General features: G+C 43.5%; 1 protein-coding gene across 1 annotated transcript; it reads left to right on the top strand.

Annotated features, from left to right (window-relative positions):
- The first annotated feature begins 5695 nt into the window (after positions 1-5695).
- Positions 5696-18265, top strand: PLA2G12A (phospholipase A2 group XIIA). Its single transcript, XM_005287916.5, has 4 exons — positions 5696-6381; positions 8756-8832; positions 10857-11022; positions 16997-18265. Exons 1-4 carry the CDS (start codon positions 6189-6191, stop codon positions 17113-17115), a joined length of 555 nt encoding a protein of 184 aa, XP_005287973.1. The 5' UTR covers positions 5696-6188; the 3' UTR covers positions 17116-18265.
- Positions 18266-22945: the final 4680 nt, after the last annotated feature.

Genomic DNA, 22945 nt, shown 5'->3' with positions numbered 1-22945 from the left:
TGGGCATTCTCAAGCAGAACCTAGAGGACAGACTATGCTCTGCATGTTTTTAATACATATGCACTGTGGCCATAGGTGCTGGAACTAGAGGTGCTGGGCGTGCTGCCGCACCCTGTGGCTTGAAGTGGTTTCCATTATATACAGGGTTTACAGTTTGGTACAATGGCTCTCAGCACCCCCACTATAAAAATTGGGGCAGCACCCGACTGTGGGCTGGCCTGAGACAACTCCATTCCATGCTGAGTAGTCTTATCTCTGGCAAAGAATAATTTGTACAAAGAGATAAGCCTAGATCCAGGTCAAACCTGAAATCAGGCCAACAACAGTGGGCATTTGTGTTCTGGCCAAACCAAGAGAGCCAGAATTTGGCTCCAGGGCTGAGGGTATGCTCTAAACATTAAATTACTAACCACTGTTGGAACTATTTCAGAGAGAACAACAGAGTCCCTAAAACATTTTAGAATTTAACTGGAAATTAGTGAAAATGTTTGCATTACCTACTTCTAATGAGACATTACTCCTTTCACTTAATTCTCATGATAGGGTAAAATTGTATAGACATTTTGGAGCAAATTCATAACCATCTGATTTAAACTGTACTTTTTATTTTCATCCCTCTTCCACTATCTTGTAGAATCACAAATGAGTGAATTTGTTTTGCAAGGTCTAACATACCAGAGTGCAATCCAGACCAGTGAGGGGCTGTGTCACCCCTGCCATGCAACCCCTACCCTTACAATACCTTCCTGATAGTAGCTCCAACCTGGGCTGCTCTCACAAACAGACTTCCAGCATGCAAGTCACCATAGGTGCTGACTCAGTGGGTGCTCTGGGGCTGGAGCACCCATGGGAAAAGAATGGTGGGTGCTGAGCACACACCGGCAGCCCCCCTACCAGGACCTCCCTCTCCCCGCGGCACCTCCTGTCAACCGGCGAGCCCTGCCAATCGGCACCTTCCCCTCCCTCCCAGCGCCTACTGCCTGCCGTGGATCAGCTGTTTCATGGTATCAGGAATGAGGGCGCAGCATGCTTGGGGGAGGAGGCAGAACTGGGCAGGGAAGAGGTGGGATGGGGGTGGAAAGAAGCAAGGCGGGATGGAGTGTAGGCAGGACCTGGGCAGAGCTGGGGTGGAGTACCCCCAGGTAGATTAGAAGCTCGGTGCCTGTGCAAGTCACACTCTTAAGTGTCTGTGTGTAATTGTAATCTGACAACCACACTTGGGTTACACTGTGGCTCTCACGGTGACACCAACATACTCCCAGTCCCAGATTTCCCCCCATAAATGTATGTCTTGTAGTGCCCAGCCCTCTCCTGGATAATCCAAAAATATTAAGTTCCTTTAAAGGAACAACATACACCAGTTTACCACCTTAAATGGAGTTACCCGGACACTAACTTAAACACAGTGGATTAGATAAAACAATGAAACAGGTTTATTAACTCCAAAGAGAAGATATTAAAGTGAGTACAACCAATGAGGAATTCAAGTCAGAAATGGTTACAAGAAAATAAAGGTAAAAATGTTTAGTGCCTAGCTCCAAAAGAAAGTTTCTCACCGCATGCTTCCAACAGTATTACTGTCCAAACTTTCAGGTCAGGATCCCTCCCCTAGAGTCCAATGGCTTTTTACTTTGTCTTCTCAGGTGTGGACAGGGAGGGGAGGGCACCTCTTGCGATGTTTGCCCCTCCTTTTTATAGTTTCAGTCCTTCTTTGAAAAACAATTTCCACTGAGAACCAAGAGACAGGGGGGTCTGATGGATGAAGGAGACCTCATGCTATGAATGAAGGAACCCTTTGCTCAGATGCAGATCTTTGTCCCTGCCCCCTTTCTTGCCAAAGGATGGCCACTTGATAGGTGATGGCCTATCAGCTTTGTTGACACCTGGAGGGGGCCCATTAGTTTTCCCTTTTGTCTTTAAGAAACTGGTTTAGTCACTCCCCACACTCATCAGCATGATTTCAGCTTATGTTCATAACTTTACACATAATGTTGGTACATGCATTTTACTATGATATTACTGATCAGCATGTTATGAGTTTTCAAATGATGCCTCAAAAGGCATACTTCGTACAAAGATTACTACAACAGTGTTAGGGTGTGAATACAGGGGTGCATTCCATCACATAAGGACATTGTCAAAGTAAGGGGTGTACAGCTCCCTATCTTCTTCCTAATTTGGCTCCCAATTCAGGAAAGCATCTCTAAAGCATCTCTAAGCAGGTGCATATGGTTAAATCCTCTATGGGAAGGCCCAGATCCATAAAGGGGCTTAGACCCAGATCCAAAAAGAAACATAGGCATTTTAGTGATGAGGGTTGCAACATCTAACTTTTAGGAGCCTTGAAAAATCACAAAGTCTGAGTTAAGCACTTAGACTCCCTATACAATACATGGGGAAAGGTAAACACCTGAGAATGGGCTCCACAAAAGTCAACACACTATGCAGGAAGCTGCCAATCAGATGTCAACAAGAGGTATTTGTCCTAAACGCTGCTCTTCGCAAAGAGTTTGGTGCCTAAATCTGGGCTTGGGGGGGGGCACCCCACCAATCTCTGCTTATGATCCACAACCAGGAACACCTCTCCTGGAGTCAGGTGGCTTAAGTACCTCAGTTGTTTCTTGAAAGAATGGCTTAGGCACCTGCCTAGCTTCACACAAAATGGCTAGCAGGACCCCATATAACTTTTAGTCTTAGTGTTAGAGCACTCACCTGGGATGTGGCAGTACCCCTGTTCAATTCCCCCACACACACCTCATGAAGAGAAAGGATTGAACAGGGGAATCCTACCTCTCCAGTGACTGCCCTCACCCCCGAGCTACAAAATCATTCTGTCTCTGCTCCAATTATTTAATTAAAGAATGGTTTAAACAAGAAATATTGAGAAAGACCCACCTCAGAATATCCCATAGTCCAATGGTTAGAGCACTCACCTGAGAGGTGGGGGAGCCCTGTTTAAATCCCATCTCACCAGGACAAGAGGGGAATTAAACCAAGGTTTTCCACCTCTCAGGTGAGTAACCTAACTATTGGGCCAAAGATTGGGGGATAGCTCTTTCCTCCCCTCTGTTTTGTGTAGCACTCAGCAACCTCTGAAAACACTTATCGGGCCAGCCCAGCAGGTGAAATAAGCAGGGTAGGCCTATCTCCACCTGGTTTGAGGACCACCCTGGAGCTTGGAGGGGTGGGGGGGAGAGGAGGCTAATAGGCATCAGCACTGAGGCAATAGTGCATGTGTGACAAGGTAGAACCCTCGGTGTCTAGGGAATTTGTACAGGGAAAATGTAAGCGAGGAGTGAATTCAGGAGCTTACAGGGTTAGGCAGCAGCTGAGCAAGAGTTTTGTGGATCACAGTGGTGCTTAAAAGTGGGACATTTGTGGACCCAGGCTGAAGTGCTTTCCTGAATGGGGGCCTTGATGCACTTGACAGGTGGGGTAAGAGCTCCCCCTTCTCTTTCAACTTGCTTTACCCAGTGCCAGTCACTTGCTCCTGTGTTTCTGTTGGTGCTTACTTGAAATACGTCATTTTATATCCTTGGGTAGAGAAATGAAACAATGAAATGCCTGGTGCATGGGCCTCTTGCCTGGATAGATCTTCCTGCTCTGCTTCTTGGCCTTACCTGGAAGCAGGACAGCAGTGACATTAACCAGCTTTCTGCTCTGATTAATTGTTAATTCTGTCCTGAAATTTCAAAAGCACTACATTTTGAGGGGTTTGGTACATCCAAAAATGAAGGTCTCTTTGCCAAAATGCAAAAATTCCCACCACTATCCTAGTTGAGCTCATCTAAGTAGTACTTAGGATTTAAATTTGTAAACAAACTTAATTTCCAGAAACTCTAAAATGTAGGTGAATTTACCTGGGCCTAAATGTTCTCCTCAGCAAAATAGGAGTGGGCTCTTCATGGTTTGATAGTTTTACCATCATTCTGCCTTTTCATTAGGTCCCAGTCCTACAGCCCTTTCTCACACAAGTGATTCTGTCGACTGGAATAGGATCACTCGCATGAGTAAGTGTTGCAAGATCACATTTAACAATGCCACGAAATCAAATAGTGGGTTGTATTGCAGAAATTAAATATATATATAAATTAATTCGCTATGTTCTGAATCAGTATACTTAAGATATAAAAAGGTCAAATCCTGCTAGGCATATACACACAAGCAATCCCATTGACTTCAAGTGAATAAGGCAAACATGATTTGCCCAAAAGATAGTACCTCTGGTTTTGGAAGTAGTGTTTGCTCAGAGGAGCACAACTGATGAAATACTAAGGTTTGCTGATTTGTCAGGACTCAGGGCTTGTTCTTACATATCACTCAATGTATAAGTGATATAGCTGGTTGGAAAACTGGATCATTTTCCTGCAAAACACGTGACTGTCATTTCCTCCCCCATCCAATCAAAACATTTCAGAAAGATTGTAAATTCAGCCAGCTTTAACAAATGATCTTTGCTAACCCACTAAAACACCAAAGATTTGACATGACCACTTTCTACTAATGTCACCCAAAGCCACGTCTGACGAAGTGCGTATTCACCCACAAAAGCTTATGCTCCAATACTTCTGTTAGTCTATAAGGTGTCACAGGCCCCAAAGCCACTGTCTCTCATGTGGTAAGCTCACAAAAGGAACTCTGCCAGTTCCTTAACTACTGTAGCTTATTTTGAATCCGTATAATTTCAAAAGAATCTGTTCTTGAAACGGACATTATCAACTCAGGTGGAAAGGCTCACCCTGCTCCCCAATGACTTCTTAAAACATAATATGGAAAAGATTAATCCTTACTTGTCGGGGAGATCTACAGTTTTTTAACCCCTCTCCATACAAAATAGTATTTACTATAAGAAAGAAATGAAGTTCATATCTTTCCCATATTATTATATTAATGCAGATGAGGATTTTTTTTGTTTAAAATGACTCTACATTTCACTGGAGAGGGAATATACCTCAAGCAATGATATATCTTGTACTATTCCTGGTTCCACAATTCTTGCACAGCAAATCAAATCAGGAATACTATATAAATGCTGCAAAAACCTTTATGGCCTAAGCTGCTTGTTAAATTATTTTGAACCACAAGTTGTTTTCCATAGCAGAATATATTTGAAGGAGGCAAATATTTCAGAAACATCCTTTAGTTTAACCCAATGATTTATTTATGTAATGGGGAGAAACCCTCACAAAGCTCTCAAAACTGCAGATCAAGTTACAAATAAATAAAATAAAGTATCTAGGAGCTGAAAAGCCTGATATACCTTCTTTGTAATAGATTCCCAACTCCTGCACAGGCTTACACGTTCTAACACTTTACTACCAGTAGTCCCATTGATGTTAATGGAACTATTAATTGTAGTTAAGCACATGTATTTGCAGGATCCAGGCCTAACCCATCAATTAGGGTGACCAGATGTCCCAATTTTATAGGCACAGTCCTGATATTTGGCCCGGGCTCTCTTATATATTATCCCCTACCCCATCCCGATTTTTCACATTTGCTGTCTGGTCACCCTAACACAAGTCATCTGACCTAACTCACAATATGTGAAGTGCTTTGAGATCCGCAGATAAGGGGTTAAGTGTTTCATTTATTATTTAAAATGGTTTGTGTTTAATTTATTAGCATCTGCGAAATTGGGCTTTATAGATCTATATAGAACGTTGGACAGCTTTAAATGGAAGACACGACAGCAGTGCAAAGTCCTTCCCTAGTACAGGGCTTGTTGCGCCAGTCCCCAGTGGCAACACGCCGTTTAGGCAGTAGAAACCGGGGGGCCGAGCCAGCCACGCGCAGGCGAGATGCGGGCACACCAGGGAAGAAGAGCCCAGCCCCTGCAGGGGCTGCCAAGCTGTTGAGTGTCCGAGTCAGGGAACGCGGTCCGAACTCAGGCTCCTCTGCGAGCCGGCTCCATTCCCGGCAGGAGAGCAGGGAGAGCCCCGCCCCGCGCCCGGCCAAGCAGGGAGGCGGGCCCGGCCCGGCCCGGCGGAGCGGTGCTGAAGTTGCTCGGGATGGTGGAAGTTCCGCGGCCGGGGGAGGCCAGGGCTGCGGGCAGCTGCCCTCGGCGCAGGTGAGGCGCGTGCGGCATGCAGCCGGCCGCGGGGGCATAGCGAGCGCCCCGGCCAGCCCAGCGCGGGCTCTCTGGCGGCGGCCCTACAGCCCGAGCCGCGGGACCTTCTGCGCAGGTAATGGCCTGCGTCCTGCTGCTGCTTCTGGCCTGTGGCTTGCTGGGTCAGTGCCAGCAGGAGCCCCAGACCCCGGACTGGAGGATGACCCTCAAGACCATCCGGAACGGGGTGCACAAGATAGACATGTATCTGAACGCGGCTCTGGATCTCCTGGGAGGAGAGGACGGCCTGTGTCTGTATAAATGCAGCGACGGTAATAACTTTCTACCAAACGCGGGGGAGGGAGGCGCTGAGCTCCCAGCAGAGGTGGGCCTGGGTTTTTGGAGCCCAACTTTGCAGAGGATTCCTTTCCAAAAATATACTAAATGATGGCAACGAAAACCAAATCTGGCTCTAAAAACTCTCTCTGAACTCCGGGGGAGTTCAGTTCCAGATGCCATGGCTTGGGTCCCTTTCTAGGGGTAACAGATCAGTTTCCAGGTAAAATGTTGAACATCTGGTTAGGATTAATGCATTCAGAACCATGACATCATCTGAGGCTTTAGTTTAGGAATTTCTCTTGCCCTAATGTACCGTCATATAAAGATTTCTCTCTTTGCCACCATCAAACCCAGAAAAGAACAAAAACTGTCAGTTTCTACAGTTACTTTGATAACTGATTTTTGTGGCAGACTGCCATCATTAATATCTTGTCTGGAACTTTTTAAACAATTGTATGTTAAAAATAGGGTTATGTACAGCCCTTTCTTCACACCAATCTTCGGTATTACAGGGTTTAGTTTCCATATCTTGAAGATAATGTATTGTGTCTACATTGTACTCATAAGTCTGACACAGGATTGGTTGTCGGTAATTTGTTAGCTTTCATGATCCAATGTTTTTTGTCTTTAGCAACCCTAACTTGCTCTAGTTTAGTAGTAATAAAACTGTTTTGCTGCACTCTTCAAAGTGACCTCTTCTCACTGTAGTTAGTTTCCACAGGTGTAATTTGGTACTTTCATAATTTCAAGAGTCTTTTTTTCATATACAAAAAGTCTGAAAAACATCAGATCCTAGTACAGTCAATAAGCGTAGAACGGTAAAGAGTTTATTCCCTTAAGTGCCAATACTTCTGTAATAATGTTCCCTGAAACTTCCATCAGATTTGCTATTCCAAATTCAATACCAAAATGAGGACCTGTTAGGTGACTGTAGAGAAGTTACTCAATTTAACAAACACACAATTTCTAGAAGTTTAATGAAAAACTTAGAACATGATTGCAGTGAAACTTGAGCTTTGGCTTAATACCTATTACTTAAGTTAACATGTGATATTTGCACTGGTAAGACAAACTAATTGAATTATGTCATTGGGCATAAATTTTTTGCCTGGAAGGGTCAAGACAGACTCTTTTTTCCTCCACTATGACCAGGGCAGCCAAGAGTGGGTTCAGGCCCCGGTGGGGAAAAAAAAAATTTGGGGCTCCCCAGCAAAGGCGGAGCGGCTAAAAATCTTTACATATATGCAACATAGTCGGGCCCCGGGCTCCCTTCCAGACTGCCGGGCCCCAGTAATTTGTACCGGCTTTCCCCCCCCCACCCCCCCGTCGGCCCTGGCTATGGCATTGCAAATTTAAGTAGGTATAGTGTGTGGGGATTTACTTTCCTCTGCCCCTGGTATTTTTCATTGCTAGAATTTATTTACCATATGTAATGTATTTCAGTCAGGGACTTTTTTTTAAAATAATCAATACTATTTATAACCTCAAGACATATGAAAATGTTAAAAATGGAGGATTCACTGGAATAAGCTCTTTTCAACTGGCATAGTATAAAGTCCCATCTGAAATTTCTTCCTTACACTAAATACATTCTAGCTATTTGAATGTACATGCCTCTCTCTGCTTTAGGAATAGCAGTGACAGCATGCATTGCTTTCTAGCCTCCCACCCCAACACATACCCTCTCCCATGTACTCCTTTCCGTAGAATGCTTCCTTCAGTTTGGTCTCAGATGCCAAAAGCAGTTTAGCTGTAGTCTTCAAAAATTCCATATTTCTCCTTATTCTAGTGTACATATCACAGTAATTTCCTGGGGTTTCCCCTTTGCATGCTTTCTAAAAATATCAAGGAAGCCCTGCTCAAACAGAATCAATCAATCAATGCTGTGGTTGTACAGGAATAAGCAACAATACTTCTGTATCATGTTCACGCCAGTTAGTAGTTCTGATGTCGAAAATGAAAATTCAGAGCAGTATCTTGGATTATAGATAAGAAAAGAATGCAGAAGTCTAGGTAAATTTGCTAGAACTTGTTTTTCTGCTTTTAGTTCTTCCCTGCATATAGTACATTTCTGGCCTACAAAGAATATACTAGGTAAGGCAGATGTTTTGAATTTGGATGCCTTAAATCAAACCAAATAAATAAAAAATTAAGAGGTACTTAATAATACCTGTAGCTCCCCCTGACTTGCAGCTTGGTGGGAGCTCTGAATATTCAGGTGCCTAAATATGGATTTAAATGCCTTACATTAAGCATATAGTTTTGAAAACTTTGGCCTATATTATGTTAAGCAGTAAAATAGGGGTCTGTGCAGTAGCTCGAAGCAAAAGATCTGTACTCAGTGCTTTTAAAATTCCTTTTTTACAGGGTCGAAGCCTCTTCCACGTTATGGGTATAAGCTTTCACCACCGAATGGATGCGGATCGCCGCTATTTGGAGTTCATGTAAATCTTTCCTTCGTGCATTTTATTTTTTCATATTTACTTGGACTTTCATATTTAAAAATGGGTTGTGAGCAATCTACTTCAAAAAGAAGCGTGCTAGTTTTACACTTCCATTCTAAACATAGAAATATGCAACATATTTCTAAGATCATTATGCAAGTGGTCAGACTAAAAGAGGCCAAAGAACCTCACCCGTTAACTTCTGCATGAAGCCCATAACTTTGTTTGAGTTGCAGCAGATCTTTTAGAAAAAAATATCCAGTTTTGATTTAAAGACTTCAAGTGATGGCGAATCTATCACATCTATATATAAGCTGCACTATTTGCTAAATTACTCTCACTTAAAAATGTGCACCTAATTTCTAGTCTGAACTTGTCTAATCTTCAGCTTCCTGCCCTGATGTCCACACTTCAAAAAAGTATCAGAGGGGTAGCAGTGTTAGTCTGGATCTGTAAAAAGCGAGAGTCCTGTGGCACCTTATAGACTAACAGATGTTTTGGAGCATAAGCTTTTGTGGGTGAATACCCACTTCGTCAGACGCATGTTGCGTCTGATGAAGTGGATATTCACCCATGAAAGCTTATGCTCCAATACGTCTGTTAGTCTATAAGGTGCCACAGGACTCTTTGTCACTTACTTCAAAAAAGGATGCTGAAAAACTGGAAAAGGTTCAGAAAAGAGCTACAAGAATGATATAAAGTGTGGACTGTTTGCCCTGTAGTGAGATAGTTAGGAAGCTTGATCTATTTAGTTTATTATCCAAGAGAAAGCTAAGAGGTGACTTGATCATGATCTCTAAGTACCTACATGGAGAAGATATTTATGGTTGTATGTTGTGCGGTTAGATTTCCTAAACCAAATATTCATGTTTTTGTTAGTTTGTAGCTGAACTTCAGCAATATTACATGGGAGAAAAAATTAGTCACTACTAGAAATAGATAGGGACCTACCAAATTCACAGTCCATTTCGGTCAATTTCATAGTCTTAAGGTTTTTTTTTTTTTAAGCAAGTTTCATGATTTCAGATATTTAAATCTGAAATTTCAGTGTTGTAACTGTAGGGGTCCTGACCCAAAAGGGGACTGTGGGGGAGGGGGAAATTGCAAGGTTATTGTGTGTGGGGGGGGTCATGGTATTGCCATCCTTACTTCTGCACTGCTGCTGGTGGCAGTGCTGTCTGCAGAGCTGGGCAGCTGGAGAGCGGCATTTGCTGGGTGGGTGCCCAGCTCTGAAAGCAGCATTACCGCCAGCAGCTGCGTAGGAGTAAGGATGGCATGGTATGATATTGCCACCCTTACTTCTGTGCTGCTGCTGGCAGTGTGGTTTCTTCAGAGCTGGGTGCCTGGCCAGCAGCTGCCGCTCTCTAGCCACCCAGCTCTGAAGGCATTGCAGAAGTAAGGCTGGCAGTACCACGAACCCCCTACAATAACCTTGCAACCCTCCATAATCCCCTTTTGGGTCAGGACCCCCAGTTTAAGACACTCCAGCGAAATCTGTATAGTATAGGGTAAAAATACACAAAAGACCTGATTTCACAGGGGGAGACCAGATTTCATGCTCCGGGACCCGTTTTTCATGGCTGTGAATTTGACAGGGCCCTAGTAATAGACTAGTAACTGGATGTTTATGAATGTAAACATTTTTCTTCAGTACCCTAGAATGTTAGAGGAATGATATTAAATGACTGAGCATTCAACAAGCAGTCCCTCTCCTGCCCCCTCCTTCCCCCCCCCCGAAGACCTAAGACCTGCAGTGGATGAAATAGAATATTTTCTGATTTAAAACCAAGAACATTGGTTTGGCCTAATGGTACCACTCTGCCCTGTGATGGGAGAATCCTGGGTTCAGTTCCAGTTTGCTTGATATTTGGAGTAGTGGGTAATGCTTTTTTTTCCCCCCCTTTTAAACTTCATCAACCATATTGATTCAATGGTGCATAGAAGGCAGGCAATTTTTACCAATCCAGATGCAATAAAATTATTTTGTTGGCTTGAATACTAACCTTGATTTTGTTCCTTTACAGTTTGACATTGGTATCCCCTCGATGACAAAGTGCTGTAATCAACATGATAGATGCTATGATACCTGTGGCAATAGAAAAAATGATTGTGATGAACAGTTTCAGTATTGTCTCTCCAAGATCTGCAGGGAAGTACAGAAAACATTAGGAATATCAGAGAGTGTACAGGGTAAGGCAGAAAAATAGCATGCAAGTTATACTGAGTTGATCTCTTAATGAAGTTGTATAAAGACTCAAACTCATAGACTTTAAGGCCAGAAGGGACTATCATGATCCTCTAGTCTGACCTCCTACAACTGCAGGTCACAGATCCTCACCCACCCACTCCTGCAGTAGGCCTATAACCTCGGGCTGAGTTACTCAAGTCTTGATTTAAAGACTTCAAGTTTCAAAGAATCTGCCATTTTCTCTAATTCAAACCAGCAAGACACCTTGCTGCCCCATGCTACAGAGGAAGGCAAAAAACTCCTAGGATCTCTGCTACTCTGAACTAGTGGGAAAATACCTTCCCGATCCCATAAAATTCTCACAGTAAAAAGACTGACTAAATAGTCCCTTCTAGCCTTAAGTAAATGAAACAATGAATTCACACTACTGTGGCTCTTTTGGATAATGTTAATTGCTAATTTGGCTCCTGAACCACTGAGGTCTCAGTATAATGGAGTTAGACCATGATGGCATGGCGAGAGCCAGACACACACCCCTGGGGGGGGGGGGGGGGGGGTGGAAATCTCTGTAGTAACTCAGGGCCCTCCCCATCTAGTATCCAGTCTCTGGCCATTGGAGATATTTGCTAATAGCAGTTGTGGGTGGGCCATAAGTTATTGTAGACAATCTCATCATATCCCCCCCTCTGTGAATTTATCAAGCTCAGTCTTGTAAACAATGGTAATAACACTTCCCTGTGTCTACTGGAAATACCTAGTCTGATGCATCCTAGGACTGTATTCGCCTCTGGCCACATCACATTGTCATCCTGTGATCGACTAGTACACCTAGGGCTTTTTCTGCCTCTGTCACTTCCAACTGATAGGTCCTCAGCTTATAGCAAAAATTCTTGTTGTTAGTCCCTTCGTTCATGGGCTTGGCTTTGCACTATTAAATTTCATCCCATTTTTATTGCTCTAGTTTTCAAAGATATCCAAATTGTCTTGTATGATGTCCTGGTTCTCCTCCATATTGGCAGTATCTGCAAACTGTATCAGCCCACCCCCACTTTTTGTGCCAAGGTCATTAATAAAAATGTTAAATAAGATTGGCCCCAGACCAATCAATGAGGAACTCCAGTAGTAACCTTCTTGCAGCCTGACAGTTCACCTTTCAGTATGATCAATTGTAGCCTCTCCTTTAACCAATTCCTTACCCACCTTTTGATTCTTATTAATTATTCTTATCATATTAATTTCCATCTTTTTCAATTTAACTAATAGTTCCACATGGGAAATTATATCAGATGCTTTACTGAAATACAGTAGATCTAATCTACTTGGATTTCCTTTGTCTAGAAAATTCACTTATTCTCAAAAAAAAATAAAAATAAAAATCAAGTTTACCTTTATGTGCTTAACTACTCTCTTTCAGAATTTGTTTTATGACCTTGCATACAGTTGAGATCAAACTAACAGGTCTGTAGTTTCCTGGATTGTTTCCCCACACACACTTTTCCTTAAATATAGGAATTATATTTGTAGTTCTCCAGTCATAGGGTATGACCCTCTTAATTTTTTATATTCATTAAAATTCCTTGCTATTGAGTGTGCAATTTCATGTGTCCATTCCTTTAATATTCATGAAAGGAGATTATCCATCTTTCCCCCAATTTGGTCCCATTAAGATGTTGGAGTTCAGCTTCCATCTCAGATGTGGGGATTTCTAGTTCCACATTCTCCTTCCCATTAGCCACCCTACCACTGTTCCCAGATGCCTCATTACTCTTATTAAAAACTAAGGTAAAACATTCATTTAAGTGTTGGACCATACCTAGATTGTCTTTGATCTCTAGATCATTCTCAGTGCTTAGTAGTCCCATGTCGTCGTTTTCATTTTATTTTTATGGCTAAAGAACCTTTTACTATTGGGTTTAACTTCCTTTGTAAGGTCCAATTCTGTTTGGCTTTTGGCAGTTCTCACTTTTCCCTTATGCTTTTTGACCTTCGAGAGAGAGCCTACAAGAAACAGAAGAAGGGATGAATCAGCAAGGAAAGTGTTCTGCTTTCTTTTAACAACTTGTTTGAGATACTTGTACATCCAGTTTGGCCTGCAGCCCTTCCCTATGAAATTTTCCCCTTTCCTTGGGTTGCAGGTTCCAGATAGTTTCTGCAACTTTGACTTAAACTGTAGTAGATCTAATGTACCTGTTACTGCCTGGTCCTCCCCTTCATTTTCTAACTCCACAAATCTGTTCCCAAGTTCTGTTTCTCCTGCACTAGCCAGTCTTTTCCTCTGCCTTATAGTCACATGCTTCTGAGCACTTTCATCATCCAGCAGTCTACCCTCACAGTTCTCGATCCAGAATGCATCTGAAAATCTTGATGTTTCCCATCAGCCTTTTCTCTCCTTTCCTTCATCATCTGCTCAAACCCCTTTCAAAACTCAACCATAGATTCTAGTTGCATCTCTAAACATCAGACCATCTCTTCCATCAGAGCTATCAGGTGGCATTTCATACAAATGCACCTTTCAGGTAGCTTCTCCAGAATAACATACATACCACAGCTTCCACATCTAGTCATTTTCTTTTCTATTCTATTCTTCAGATCACTACCACTGCTGCCTCTGTAGCTGTTGTAGCCTTCTCTCCTAAGCACCTGTCATGGAGGCAACACACCCTCCCCTCTTTTCATCCATTTGCTGTTGGGCTGGCTGGCTGGCTGCCTTTATAGGCATGCTGATTAGAAAAGCTCTGCCCCCAATCAAGGTACAGGTGTGATCAAAAGCTCTGCTTCTCTCACAACACACTGTCCCCCTGTTAGACTCTGCAAACTGAAAACAAACCAGCAAACAAACTAACACTTTCAAGAGCTCAGTCGCATGAACAGGGGCTTGGCTTGCCTCCCTTCTCCTCCTCCAAACAGATTTCCACTCAAAGTCCCCTGTTTTCACCTGTTTGTGCAGTGGCACAGCGACCAACACATTGGCATGGATTGTCTAAACTAATTGAAATTGAAACTGGGAGTAGTAATAAGCTAATTTTATTTCACTTTCCCTCTTTTTTTTTTTTTTTTTTTTTTTTTAAACAAGAAGAGATCTGTGTATTTTCTGGCTTTTACATATGTAGAGCTAATAAAGGTAGAAGAAAGGAAAGAATTATCTTCAAAGAACTAAAACAAATATTTTTCACCTCCTACACCAAGGTCCCCTAAAATATTACCCTGACTTGTATCTTTGTTAAACTGAAGTCAAAAGTGAAAGACTATGAAAAGAATTAGGCTAACTATTGAACCTTGTGTCTTTTTAATTCATGATCCCCTTTAATGCGCATGAAAACCAGCAGTACAACTTCGTAAAAATGACTATAATCAGGTTATTTGCAGTGCTGCAGCAATATAAATATTTTTTGTTGCATTGGATGTGATTTAATCTGCTACTACATGTGACGGAATAAATTGCAGGCAAATGCTGAACTGTTTCCTTTAACAAAATAGTTACCTCTTAGGTAGTGAACATTAATCTTGCTGCATAAATGTTCCTTTCAAGTTTGAATTTTACTCTTAACAGGGTGTGCTCCAGTTACTGAAAAATCCAGAGACTCATGTTCTCTTTCCAAATAATTGAGTTGTCGGTTATAGACTCCTAATAAATTTATTTGCCAGTAACGCACATTCCAAAATCCAGTGGCATAGCTGTTACTCTTGTGACAAGAGAATAGGCCTCTTAATGCAAAATTTATGTTATGTTAGGGTTACCATTCGTCCAGATTCCCCCGGACATGTCTGGCTTTTTGAGCTAGAAATAACGTCCGGGGGGAATTTGTAAGTGTCCGGACTCTTTCTCTCTCCCCCCCCCCCGCAGCATGCAGAGCGCGCACGGCTAACAGGGCAGCCGGCCGCAGGGTGCCACTTACATGGCTCCGACAACCAGAGAGAGCCCCTCCTCCCCCCTGCAGCAGAGCTCCCTCCCTCCCTCCCCCCCGCATTCGCAGATCGCCTCCGGCAGTCTGGAGCTCCTCCTCCCATGCTGCCCAGCGTGCCGGGACGAGCGGCTCAGGCAGTTCCTGAGCAAATTCACAGAGACATTAGGTGAAAGGCCAACAACAAGGGGGCCAGGGGGTCGGAGAAGGGGCAGGGAGGTTCTGGAGGGGGCAGTCAAGAGACGGGGGGGGGGAGGTTGGGAGTTCGTGGGGGCTTTCTGGGGGTGGGGGTGTAGATAAGGTTTTGGGCAGTCAGGGTACAGGTAGAGGGTATGGTCCTGGGGGGCATTTGGGGGGGGTCTTAGGAGGGGGCAGTTAGGGGACAAGGAACAGGGAGGCTACCTGAAGGGGGGTTCCAAAGAGGATGGAGCTCGGCTGTTCTCAGTGGTGGCAAATGACAGAACAAGGAGCAATGGTCTCAAGTTGCAGTGGGGGAGGTCCAGGTTGGATATTAGGAAAAACTATTTCACTAGGAGAGTGGTGAAACACTGGAATGCGTTACCTAGGGAGGTGGTGGAGTCTCCTTCCTTGGAGGTTTTTAAGGCCCGGCTTGACAAAGCCCTGGCTGGGATGATTTAGTTGGGAATAGGTCCTGCTTTGAGCAGAGGATTGGATTAGATGACCTCTTGAGGTCCCTTCCAACCCTGATATTCTATGAGGCTTAGGTAGGGGGTGGGGTTCTGGAGGGCAGTTAAGAGCAGGGGTCCCAGGAGGAAGCAGTCAGGGGACAAGGAGCGGGGGAGAGGGTTGGGAGTTCTGGGGGGCGGGGGGCGCTATCAGGGGATGGGGAGTGGTTGGATGGGGCGTGGGAGTCCCAGGGGTCTGTCTGGGGGTGGGGGTGTGGATAAGGGTTGGGGTAGTCAGGGTACAGGTAGGGGGTACGGTCCTGGGAGGCATTTGGGGGGGGTCTTAGGAGGGGGCAGTCAGGGGACAAGAGGCAGGGAGGCTTAGGTAGAGGGTGGAGTCCTGGGGGGTAGTTAGGGGCAGGGGTCCCAGGAGGGGGCAGTCAGGGGACAAGAGGCAGGGAGGCTTAGGTAGAGGGTGGAGTCCTGGGGGGTAGTTAGGGGCAGGGGTCCCAGGAGGGGGCAGTCAGGGGACAAGGAGCGGGGGCAGGGTTGTGGGTTCTGAGGGGGGGGGGAAGTGGGAGGGGCAGAGGCGGGGCTAGGGCAGGATGGGGCGGGGCCAGGGCAGGACGGGGGTGGGGCTCCTCCCGTCCTCATTTTTGCTTGCTGAAATATGGTAACCCTATTATATGTTAGAATTGGTGGTGCTATTTTTAGTATTCTCTTAGTGACCAATCTTACTCCCATTGAAGTCAGCAGAAGTTCTGACAGGGACTTCAATAGGAGGAGGATCAGGCCTTAATGTAAGTAGGGGCGGAAAGTAATGCTTTGTGCAACAGCAGTAGAGGGTGGAATTATCTTTAAAGAACAATACCATGTTTTGATCTGACTTCTGTGGGAGTGCATGCTATACTACTTTGTGATCGTAGATCCAGTACTGCAAATGTGCAATATCTGACAGGTCCAGATTGTTAAGTGCTGTGCTAAATCAGGGCTATATTGCTTGTTATCATGACTAGTCTGATTAGGAGCAATATGTTTGCAGGATGAGGCCCTCAAAGTAGTTTGACTGCAGTGAAGTATTTGTCAGAACTAGTAAGAGATCTGCCATTAAAGCCAGAGGCATAAAACTCATTTCTTTTTCACATAAATAAGGGCAACACTAAGCTGTATTATTACAATTATTTTTGTATTAAATTTTCCACAAAAATGCATCTACTCTATAAATGTTAATTTTGTTAGAATTTGAAATATGAAACAGACACATTGTTGATATTAGAGTTGAAAATGATCATACGTTCATCAGACTATGTTCATCCTTGTGCTCTGGCAAGTTGAAAACAATCTTCAAGAAAAATGTCTGAGTAACTAATGTTTAATTATTACAATATTCTATTAAAGTACTTCTAAAGTGATCCTATACTGATTTGATCTCCTCTTGTGTCTTGCAGCCTGTGAATCAACTGTTCAGTTGCTATTTGATGCAGTTATACACTTAGGATGTAAACCATACCTGGATAGCCAGAGAGCTGCATGTATGTGCCAATATGAGGACAAGACAGATCTATAAAAGAAGACACGGATGAAAGCTCATGAGCTTGAACTAAGAAAAAGACAATATGTACAGAGAGCCAGTGTTCTGTTACAAAGTGGTTTTATTTCATTTTCACAAAGCATAACACAAAAGATTCAAACATACCCTAAAATATTTTCCTATTTTAAAAAACTGCTTAGCCCTCCTGCCCTCGACATACACTTGGAGCTTGAAACTGAAAATAGTTTCCATCAATATGTGCCCAGAGGCTTGAGGTAGGGTTGCTCATAGAATGCTACTGCAAAAACTACTGGTGTCTTTTACTTTTAAAAATTGGTGGCGGGGAATGAAAGGCGCATGGGAACCAGATAGACTTTTCAAACTTTTTTTTAAAAGTAGGTCAAGTTTTGGGTTTACCAACCTTTAGTGTTTCTAGTATATCTCAACAGGAAAGGAAGACTTTCTACATTTGAAATATTTTGTGCATTCAGTATGTAATCTTAAATGTCTTGCACTTCTGTGCTTTTGGTGAAATATCATGGTGATGAAATGACTTCTGTTTCTCTGCTTCAACTATGTTGCTATGTTCTCATACAGTATGTTGAAGGCTAGACCAAACCTAGAACTAAAAACTGCATCTTCCTATCTGTTTTATATATCAAACTCACTTCTGAAGCACTAGTCAGATCAGAAACACTGGCACTTTTAAGGCTTGAATTGCAAAATAGAACAGTTTAGAACCTAGCAAAATATGAAGGTGATACTTCTGATGTGACAACTTAGGGAAGCATTTCTGTTATTCTTACAAATTATTTCTTAAAGAAATATTTTTAATAGATGTTTATATTTTTCAAATCAAATTTATTTTTATTAAATACAGAGGCATTCTGTTTAACAAAGGTGTCTTTATATGTATAGCAAGGATGGATCTTAATTGTCCAAAGAGAATGATTTATATTTAACTCTTGTAATGTAGACTGTGTTACTGTATTCACTTATCTTTTGGCTTATCTTCCTTTTACTCTGTTCTTTGGGGTTTTGTAAAAATTATAAATAAGAAAAATCATTTTTCAAAGTGTCTTGGTATTCCTACTACTTGTGCAAGAGTCAGAGTATCCAAGACATCTTTTGTATGAATATATTGCTATGTGCAGCTAACAAATATACAATTCCTAAGTTTCCCTCATCTTTGCAGTTTTCCCTATGTGACTTTTAACTTGGGTCAGCTCAAGTTATTCAGTTTTATGGCCAGTGTTGTTTTAATTTCATTTTCTGTACGAACGTCAAAAAAAAAAGTGCAAATTTCAGTGAGAGAGACTATCGATTTTGATTGTTTATCTCTAAGGCCAGATCTACACTACAAAGCTAGGTCTGATAACTATGGCAATTAGGAGGGGGTGGAAACCACCAGCACCCCCACACCAGAGCCAATGTAGCTATACCAGCAAAAAAAAAAAAAAAAACCCTCACTGTAGGTACAGCTATGTAGATAGAGTGCTTCTGTCAACATAGCTAATGGTCATTCAGGGTAGGGTTACCATTCGTCCGGATTCCCCTGAACATGTCTGGCTTTTAGAGTTAAAAATAGCGGCCGGGGGGAATTTGTAAATGTCCGGACTCCCCCACCCCCCCATGCAGAGTGCGCGCGGCTAACAGGGCAGCCGGCCGGATGATGCCACTTACATGGGGCTCCGACAGCCAGAGAGAGCCCCTCCTCTCCCCTGCAGCTGAGAGCACTCCCTCCCTCCCTCCCTGTATTCGCAGATCACCAGCCAGCCATTCGCACCAGCAGTCTGGAGCTCCTCCCCCTGCTCCTCCTCCCCGGCACGCTGGTCTGAGCGGCAGGGTAAGGGGGCCAGGGGGTCGGAGAAGGGGCAGGGAGGTTCTGGAGCGGGCAGTCAAGAGACAGGGAGCGGGGGGGCAGGGCGGGAGTTGGGGGTTGGGAGTTCAGGGGGGGCTTTTGGGGGAGGGTGGATAAGGTTTTGGGCAGTCGGTGCAGGTAGGGGGTAGGGTCCAGGGGGGCAGTTAGGGTGGGGGGGGTCTCAGGAGGGGGCAGTTAGGGGCCAAGGAACAGGGAGGCTTAGGTAGGGGGTGGGGTTCTGGAAGGCAGTTAGGAGCAGGGGTCCCAGGAGGGGGCAGTCAGGGGACAGGGAGCGAGGGGGGGGGGTTGGGAGTTGGGGGGGGCTGTCAGGGGGCAGGAGTGGGGAGAGGGATCGGAGCAGTCAATGGGACAGGGAGCAGAGGGGTTTAGATGGGTCAGGAGTTCGGGGGGGGGCTGTCAGGGGGTGGGGAGTGGTTGGATGGGGCATGGGAGTCCCAGGGGTCTGTCTGGGGGTGTGGATAAGGGTTGGGGCAGTCAAGGGACAGGTAGGGGGTAGGGTCCTAGGGGGCCAGTTAGGATGGGGGCAGGGTCTCAGGAGGGGGCAGTCAGGGGACAAGGAACAGGGGGAGGGTTGGGGCTAGGGCAGGACTCCTCCCGTCCTCTTTTTTGCTTGCTGAAATATGGTAACCCTAATTCAGGGAAGTTGTGTCCCTACATTAGGGCCTGGTCTACACTACAAAGTTAGGTCAATTTAAGTACATTGGTCGGGTGTGAAAAATCCACACCCATGAGCGGTGTAGTTAAGCTGACCTACGTCCTTGTGTATACTGCACAAGGTCTGGAGTGTCACAGCAAAAGCTAAAAGATCTGACATTAATCCTCTGTTTTGTATATTTTTATAAAACTGGATTGTGGAAATCTTTAGTTTGCTAGGATTTTCTGCCTTAGTTTTTCCAGTGTAGCCATCTATATGTGCACAAAGTATTTATTCCTTTCAAACTGCAAAATAGCAGGCACATGGAAGTGTTTTGGGAAAAATTAATTGTGTTTTGTGACTATCGTACTCCAGGCTCGTCTTGATTTCCTGTCTGCTATTCTAAAATTATTATTGCCAAAGCAGTGATCAAAATTGATGTGAGCAGCTGCCACATCTAAAATTTTGTCTGAACAAATCTAAAAACAACAAACACTCCCTTGAGTTGTAACTCTCAGTGGGGTAGGTAAGAGTTTTTACACTATATGCCTGAATGTGTAGCCATGCCCTTAGTGACACCCAGAGCATGGGGCTGCATCTCTGACAATCTTGACTAATAGCCATTGGTGGACCTGTCCTTCATGAATTTATCTAATTCTTTTTTTAATCCAGTTATACTTTTGCCTTCACAACATCACAGGGCAACAAGTTCCACAGGATGACTGTGTTGTGTGAAGAAGTACTTCCCTTTGTTTGTTTTAAACATGCTGCCTATTAAATACAGTAAGAAAAGCAAAATCCAAAAAAAGTACAATATCATCTTCGTCTATATAATATGAACTATTTTAAACCTGTGTTTAAGCTCATGCCTATTTCATTCAGTGATTCTGGTAGGATGTAGTTTTTCATTTTACATTAAGCCAAACTTCAGTTTCCTGAGGCATCTCAAAACTATGAATATGGCTATTAAAATTAGTTTAAACCTCGGTGAACAAAAGGCTGCTATGGGGAGTTGTGGGTTTCAGCATAGTATTGTTTCCCTTTCTCTAAGTATCCCTCTGGAGCTCTTGGCCCGTTCCCTTGAACACTCATAGAACTCTCAGATTCACTGTTCCCAAAGACATACCCAGGCTAACAGCTAAAAATAGCAGCATAAATGTGGGGGCCAATGGGTTAGTGCAGGTTAGCAACACAAGTACATACTCAGGGCCCCCACTGTGCTAGTACACCCATGCTGCTGTGTCTACACTGCTATTTTTAGCCGTGATGTTAGTATACAAGAGTGTAATTGATACTAGTCCAACTCCATATGCATAGCCCATGACAAACAAAAGAATGTTTTCTTTTAATATAGGCAGTTTTGTTCAGCTACCCACTGCCTTCTGAAACGTTTCTATTATATATTAGAGGTATCACACTTAACAGACACCAGAACAGAGCAAAGAACTTGCCTGCAGCTGATTCCTGAAACTTAAGCAGGGCTTCAGTTGCACTATCTGTCAACATTTATGGGTCTACAGTTTAACTGAAGAGTAAGATAACTCACTCACTAGCTAACTATGTGGTTACACTGTTGGATTCATTTCACTCCTGACAAAGTAGCTCCTCCTAATCCTTCAAGTGTGAAGTTTTAACCACCTCCCTGAAATTACTATTGTGTTACCATTAGGATTTAATGTGCAAAAACAAAAGAGATGGCTTTTTTGTGGGTTTTTTTGGTGAACTATTAGCTATGAGGTCCGTTTATTCTAAATGCAGTCATTTTGGTTAGTGTACTGGAGTATTTTAGAATGAAGGGAAGAACTTTAATCTGCTCTTTAGTCTTTATGGAATCCTCCTATTTCCCTAATTTTTAGTTTTTAATCTCTCTTGTTTTCCAACCCTCAGGCTCTAGTTCTACCCATTTTTATATGCAGATATGTACTTTGGGATTTGGCAAACATGTTGTGATACAAGTGTAGGGATTAAAAAAATATAGCCACAGCACTTGTGATAAATATATGCTATTCGTCTCAGACAGAACTTTTCTTTACAAAATGAATAGGTGTATAGATTAATAGTAATTATTATAGTGTCAAACATTTACACGGCACTCTACCAACAGATTGAGACACGTTTCCTGCCCTAAAGTATTTACAATGTAAGTGAAAATAAAAAAAAAATACTAGACATAAGATAGCAATTAAGGTCAAAAAAAAAAAAAAAAAAAAAAAAGAGTGTGGAGAGATTATTTCAGGTTAGAACAGGAAAGGAAAGATTCCTGAAAGCTGTGAGTGGTAAGGAGGGATAGGAGGAAGGAAGAAGCTGACAATTGTCTGAAATGGGAAACCATGACAAGCACAGGGGACAGAATAAGGCAGGAACAATATGAAGGGACCAAGAAGGAGAGAATAAAATAGGGAACAACAAAATGAGAGCAAAGAGGCACAGTAGGTAGGGAGTGAGAATATATAGGACCTTGGCAGTAAAGACAAGAAGCTTGAATTTGATGCAGTAAGGGACAGGAATCCAGTGAAAGGGTTCACAAAGGGAATAACTTGGTCAAAACAGCAAGTTCCATATTTTTAAAAGAAAAATAAGATATTTTAAAAGACAAAATACTTAGGTGTGCACATTGCACTGGGATTTCCTCCAAGTGACCTAAGGTGCAGATTCTAAGTAAGGTAGCTGTTGTGCAAACATTATTTGGGGGGACATTCAGGATGTAATTTTTAAAGCTGTGCAGCAATGAGGCACACAATTGTCCCTGCACAGTTCTAATGACCAAACTCCCATTGATTCAATTTTGCATGCAAAGCCATATGTCCAAGACCCTAAAGTGTAATGTTTCATAGGCAAGGTCCAGACTTTGAACTTAGATGGAGTTTACCAACAGCTTTGGGCTGCATTCCCAAGCAACCTGACTGCAAGAAGACCTGGTCCTGACATGCCCGGGGCCACTACCGGCCTTACATCATCCATGGGCACCTCTTAACGGTTTCATGCCCTCTTGAACTTAAGAGGTGCCCATGGACGGTGTGAGGCCAGTAGTGGTGTTCTTGGGCCCACTATCTTGGTGTTGGGTTGCTTGGGAATGCAGCCCAAAGCTGGTAGTAAACTCCATCTAAGGCTAAATACTGGCACGAGACTGCTAGTCAACAAATACTGTAAGGGGAAGTTGATCCAGACTTTAGGGGTACTCAGCTCAACATGGGGGTGGTGGTGTTGAGCTGCAGGGTCTTGGTTCAGTACACTAATTAAAAATATAGGGTCCGGGTCTGAAATTTCCAGTTGGCTCCTGCCCCTGAACCCCCCCGGTGCTGGTTGGATCTGGGGTTTGGTTCAGTCCAGTGATATAAAACCAAAAGCCC

Source organism: Chrysemys picta, chromosome 5 (genome assembly GCF_011386835.1).
Source record: "Chrysemys picta bellii isolate R12L10 chromosome 5, ASM1138683v2, whole genome shotgun sequence".
Taxonomy (NCBI): Eukaryota; Metazoa; Chordata; order Testudines; family Emydidae; genus Chrysemys; species Chrysemys picta.
This window is presented reverse-complemented; position numbering and strand designations above follow the sequence as displayed.

Coding starts and splice junctions, on each gene's coding strand:
- PLA2G12A (XM_005287916.5), top strand. CDS start 6,189: ATGGCCTGCGTCCTGCTGCTGCTTCTGGCCTGTGGCTTGCTGGGTCAG. Junction 6,382..8,755: donor TCTGTATAAATGCAGCGACG/GTAATAACTTTC, acceptor CCTTTTTTACAG/GGTCGAAGCCTCTTCCACGT. Junction 8,833..10,856: donor CGCCGCTATTTGGAGTTCAT/GTAAATCTTTCC, acceptor GTTCCTTTACAG/TTTGACATTGGTATCCCCTC.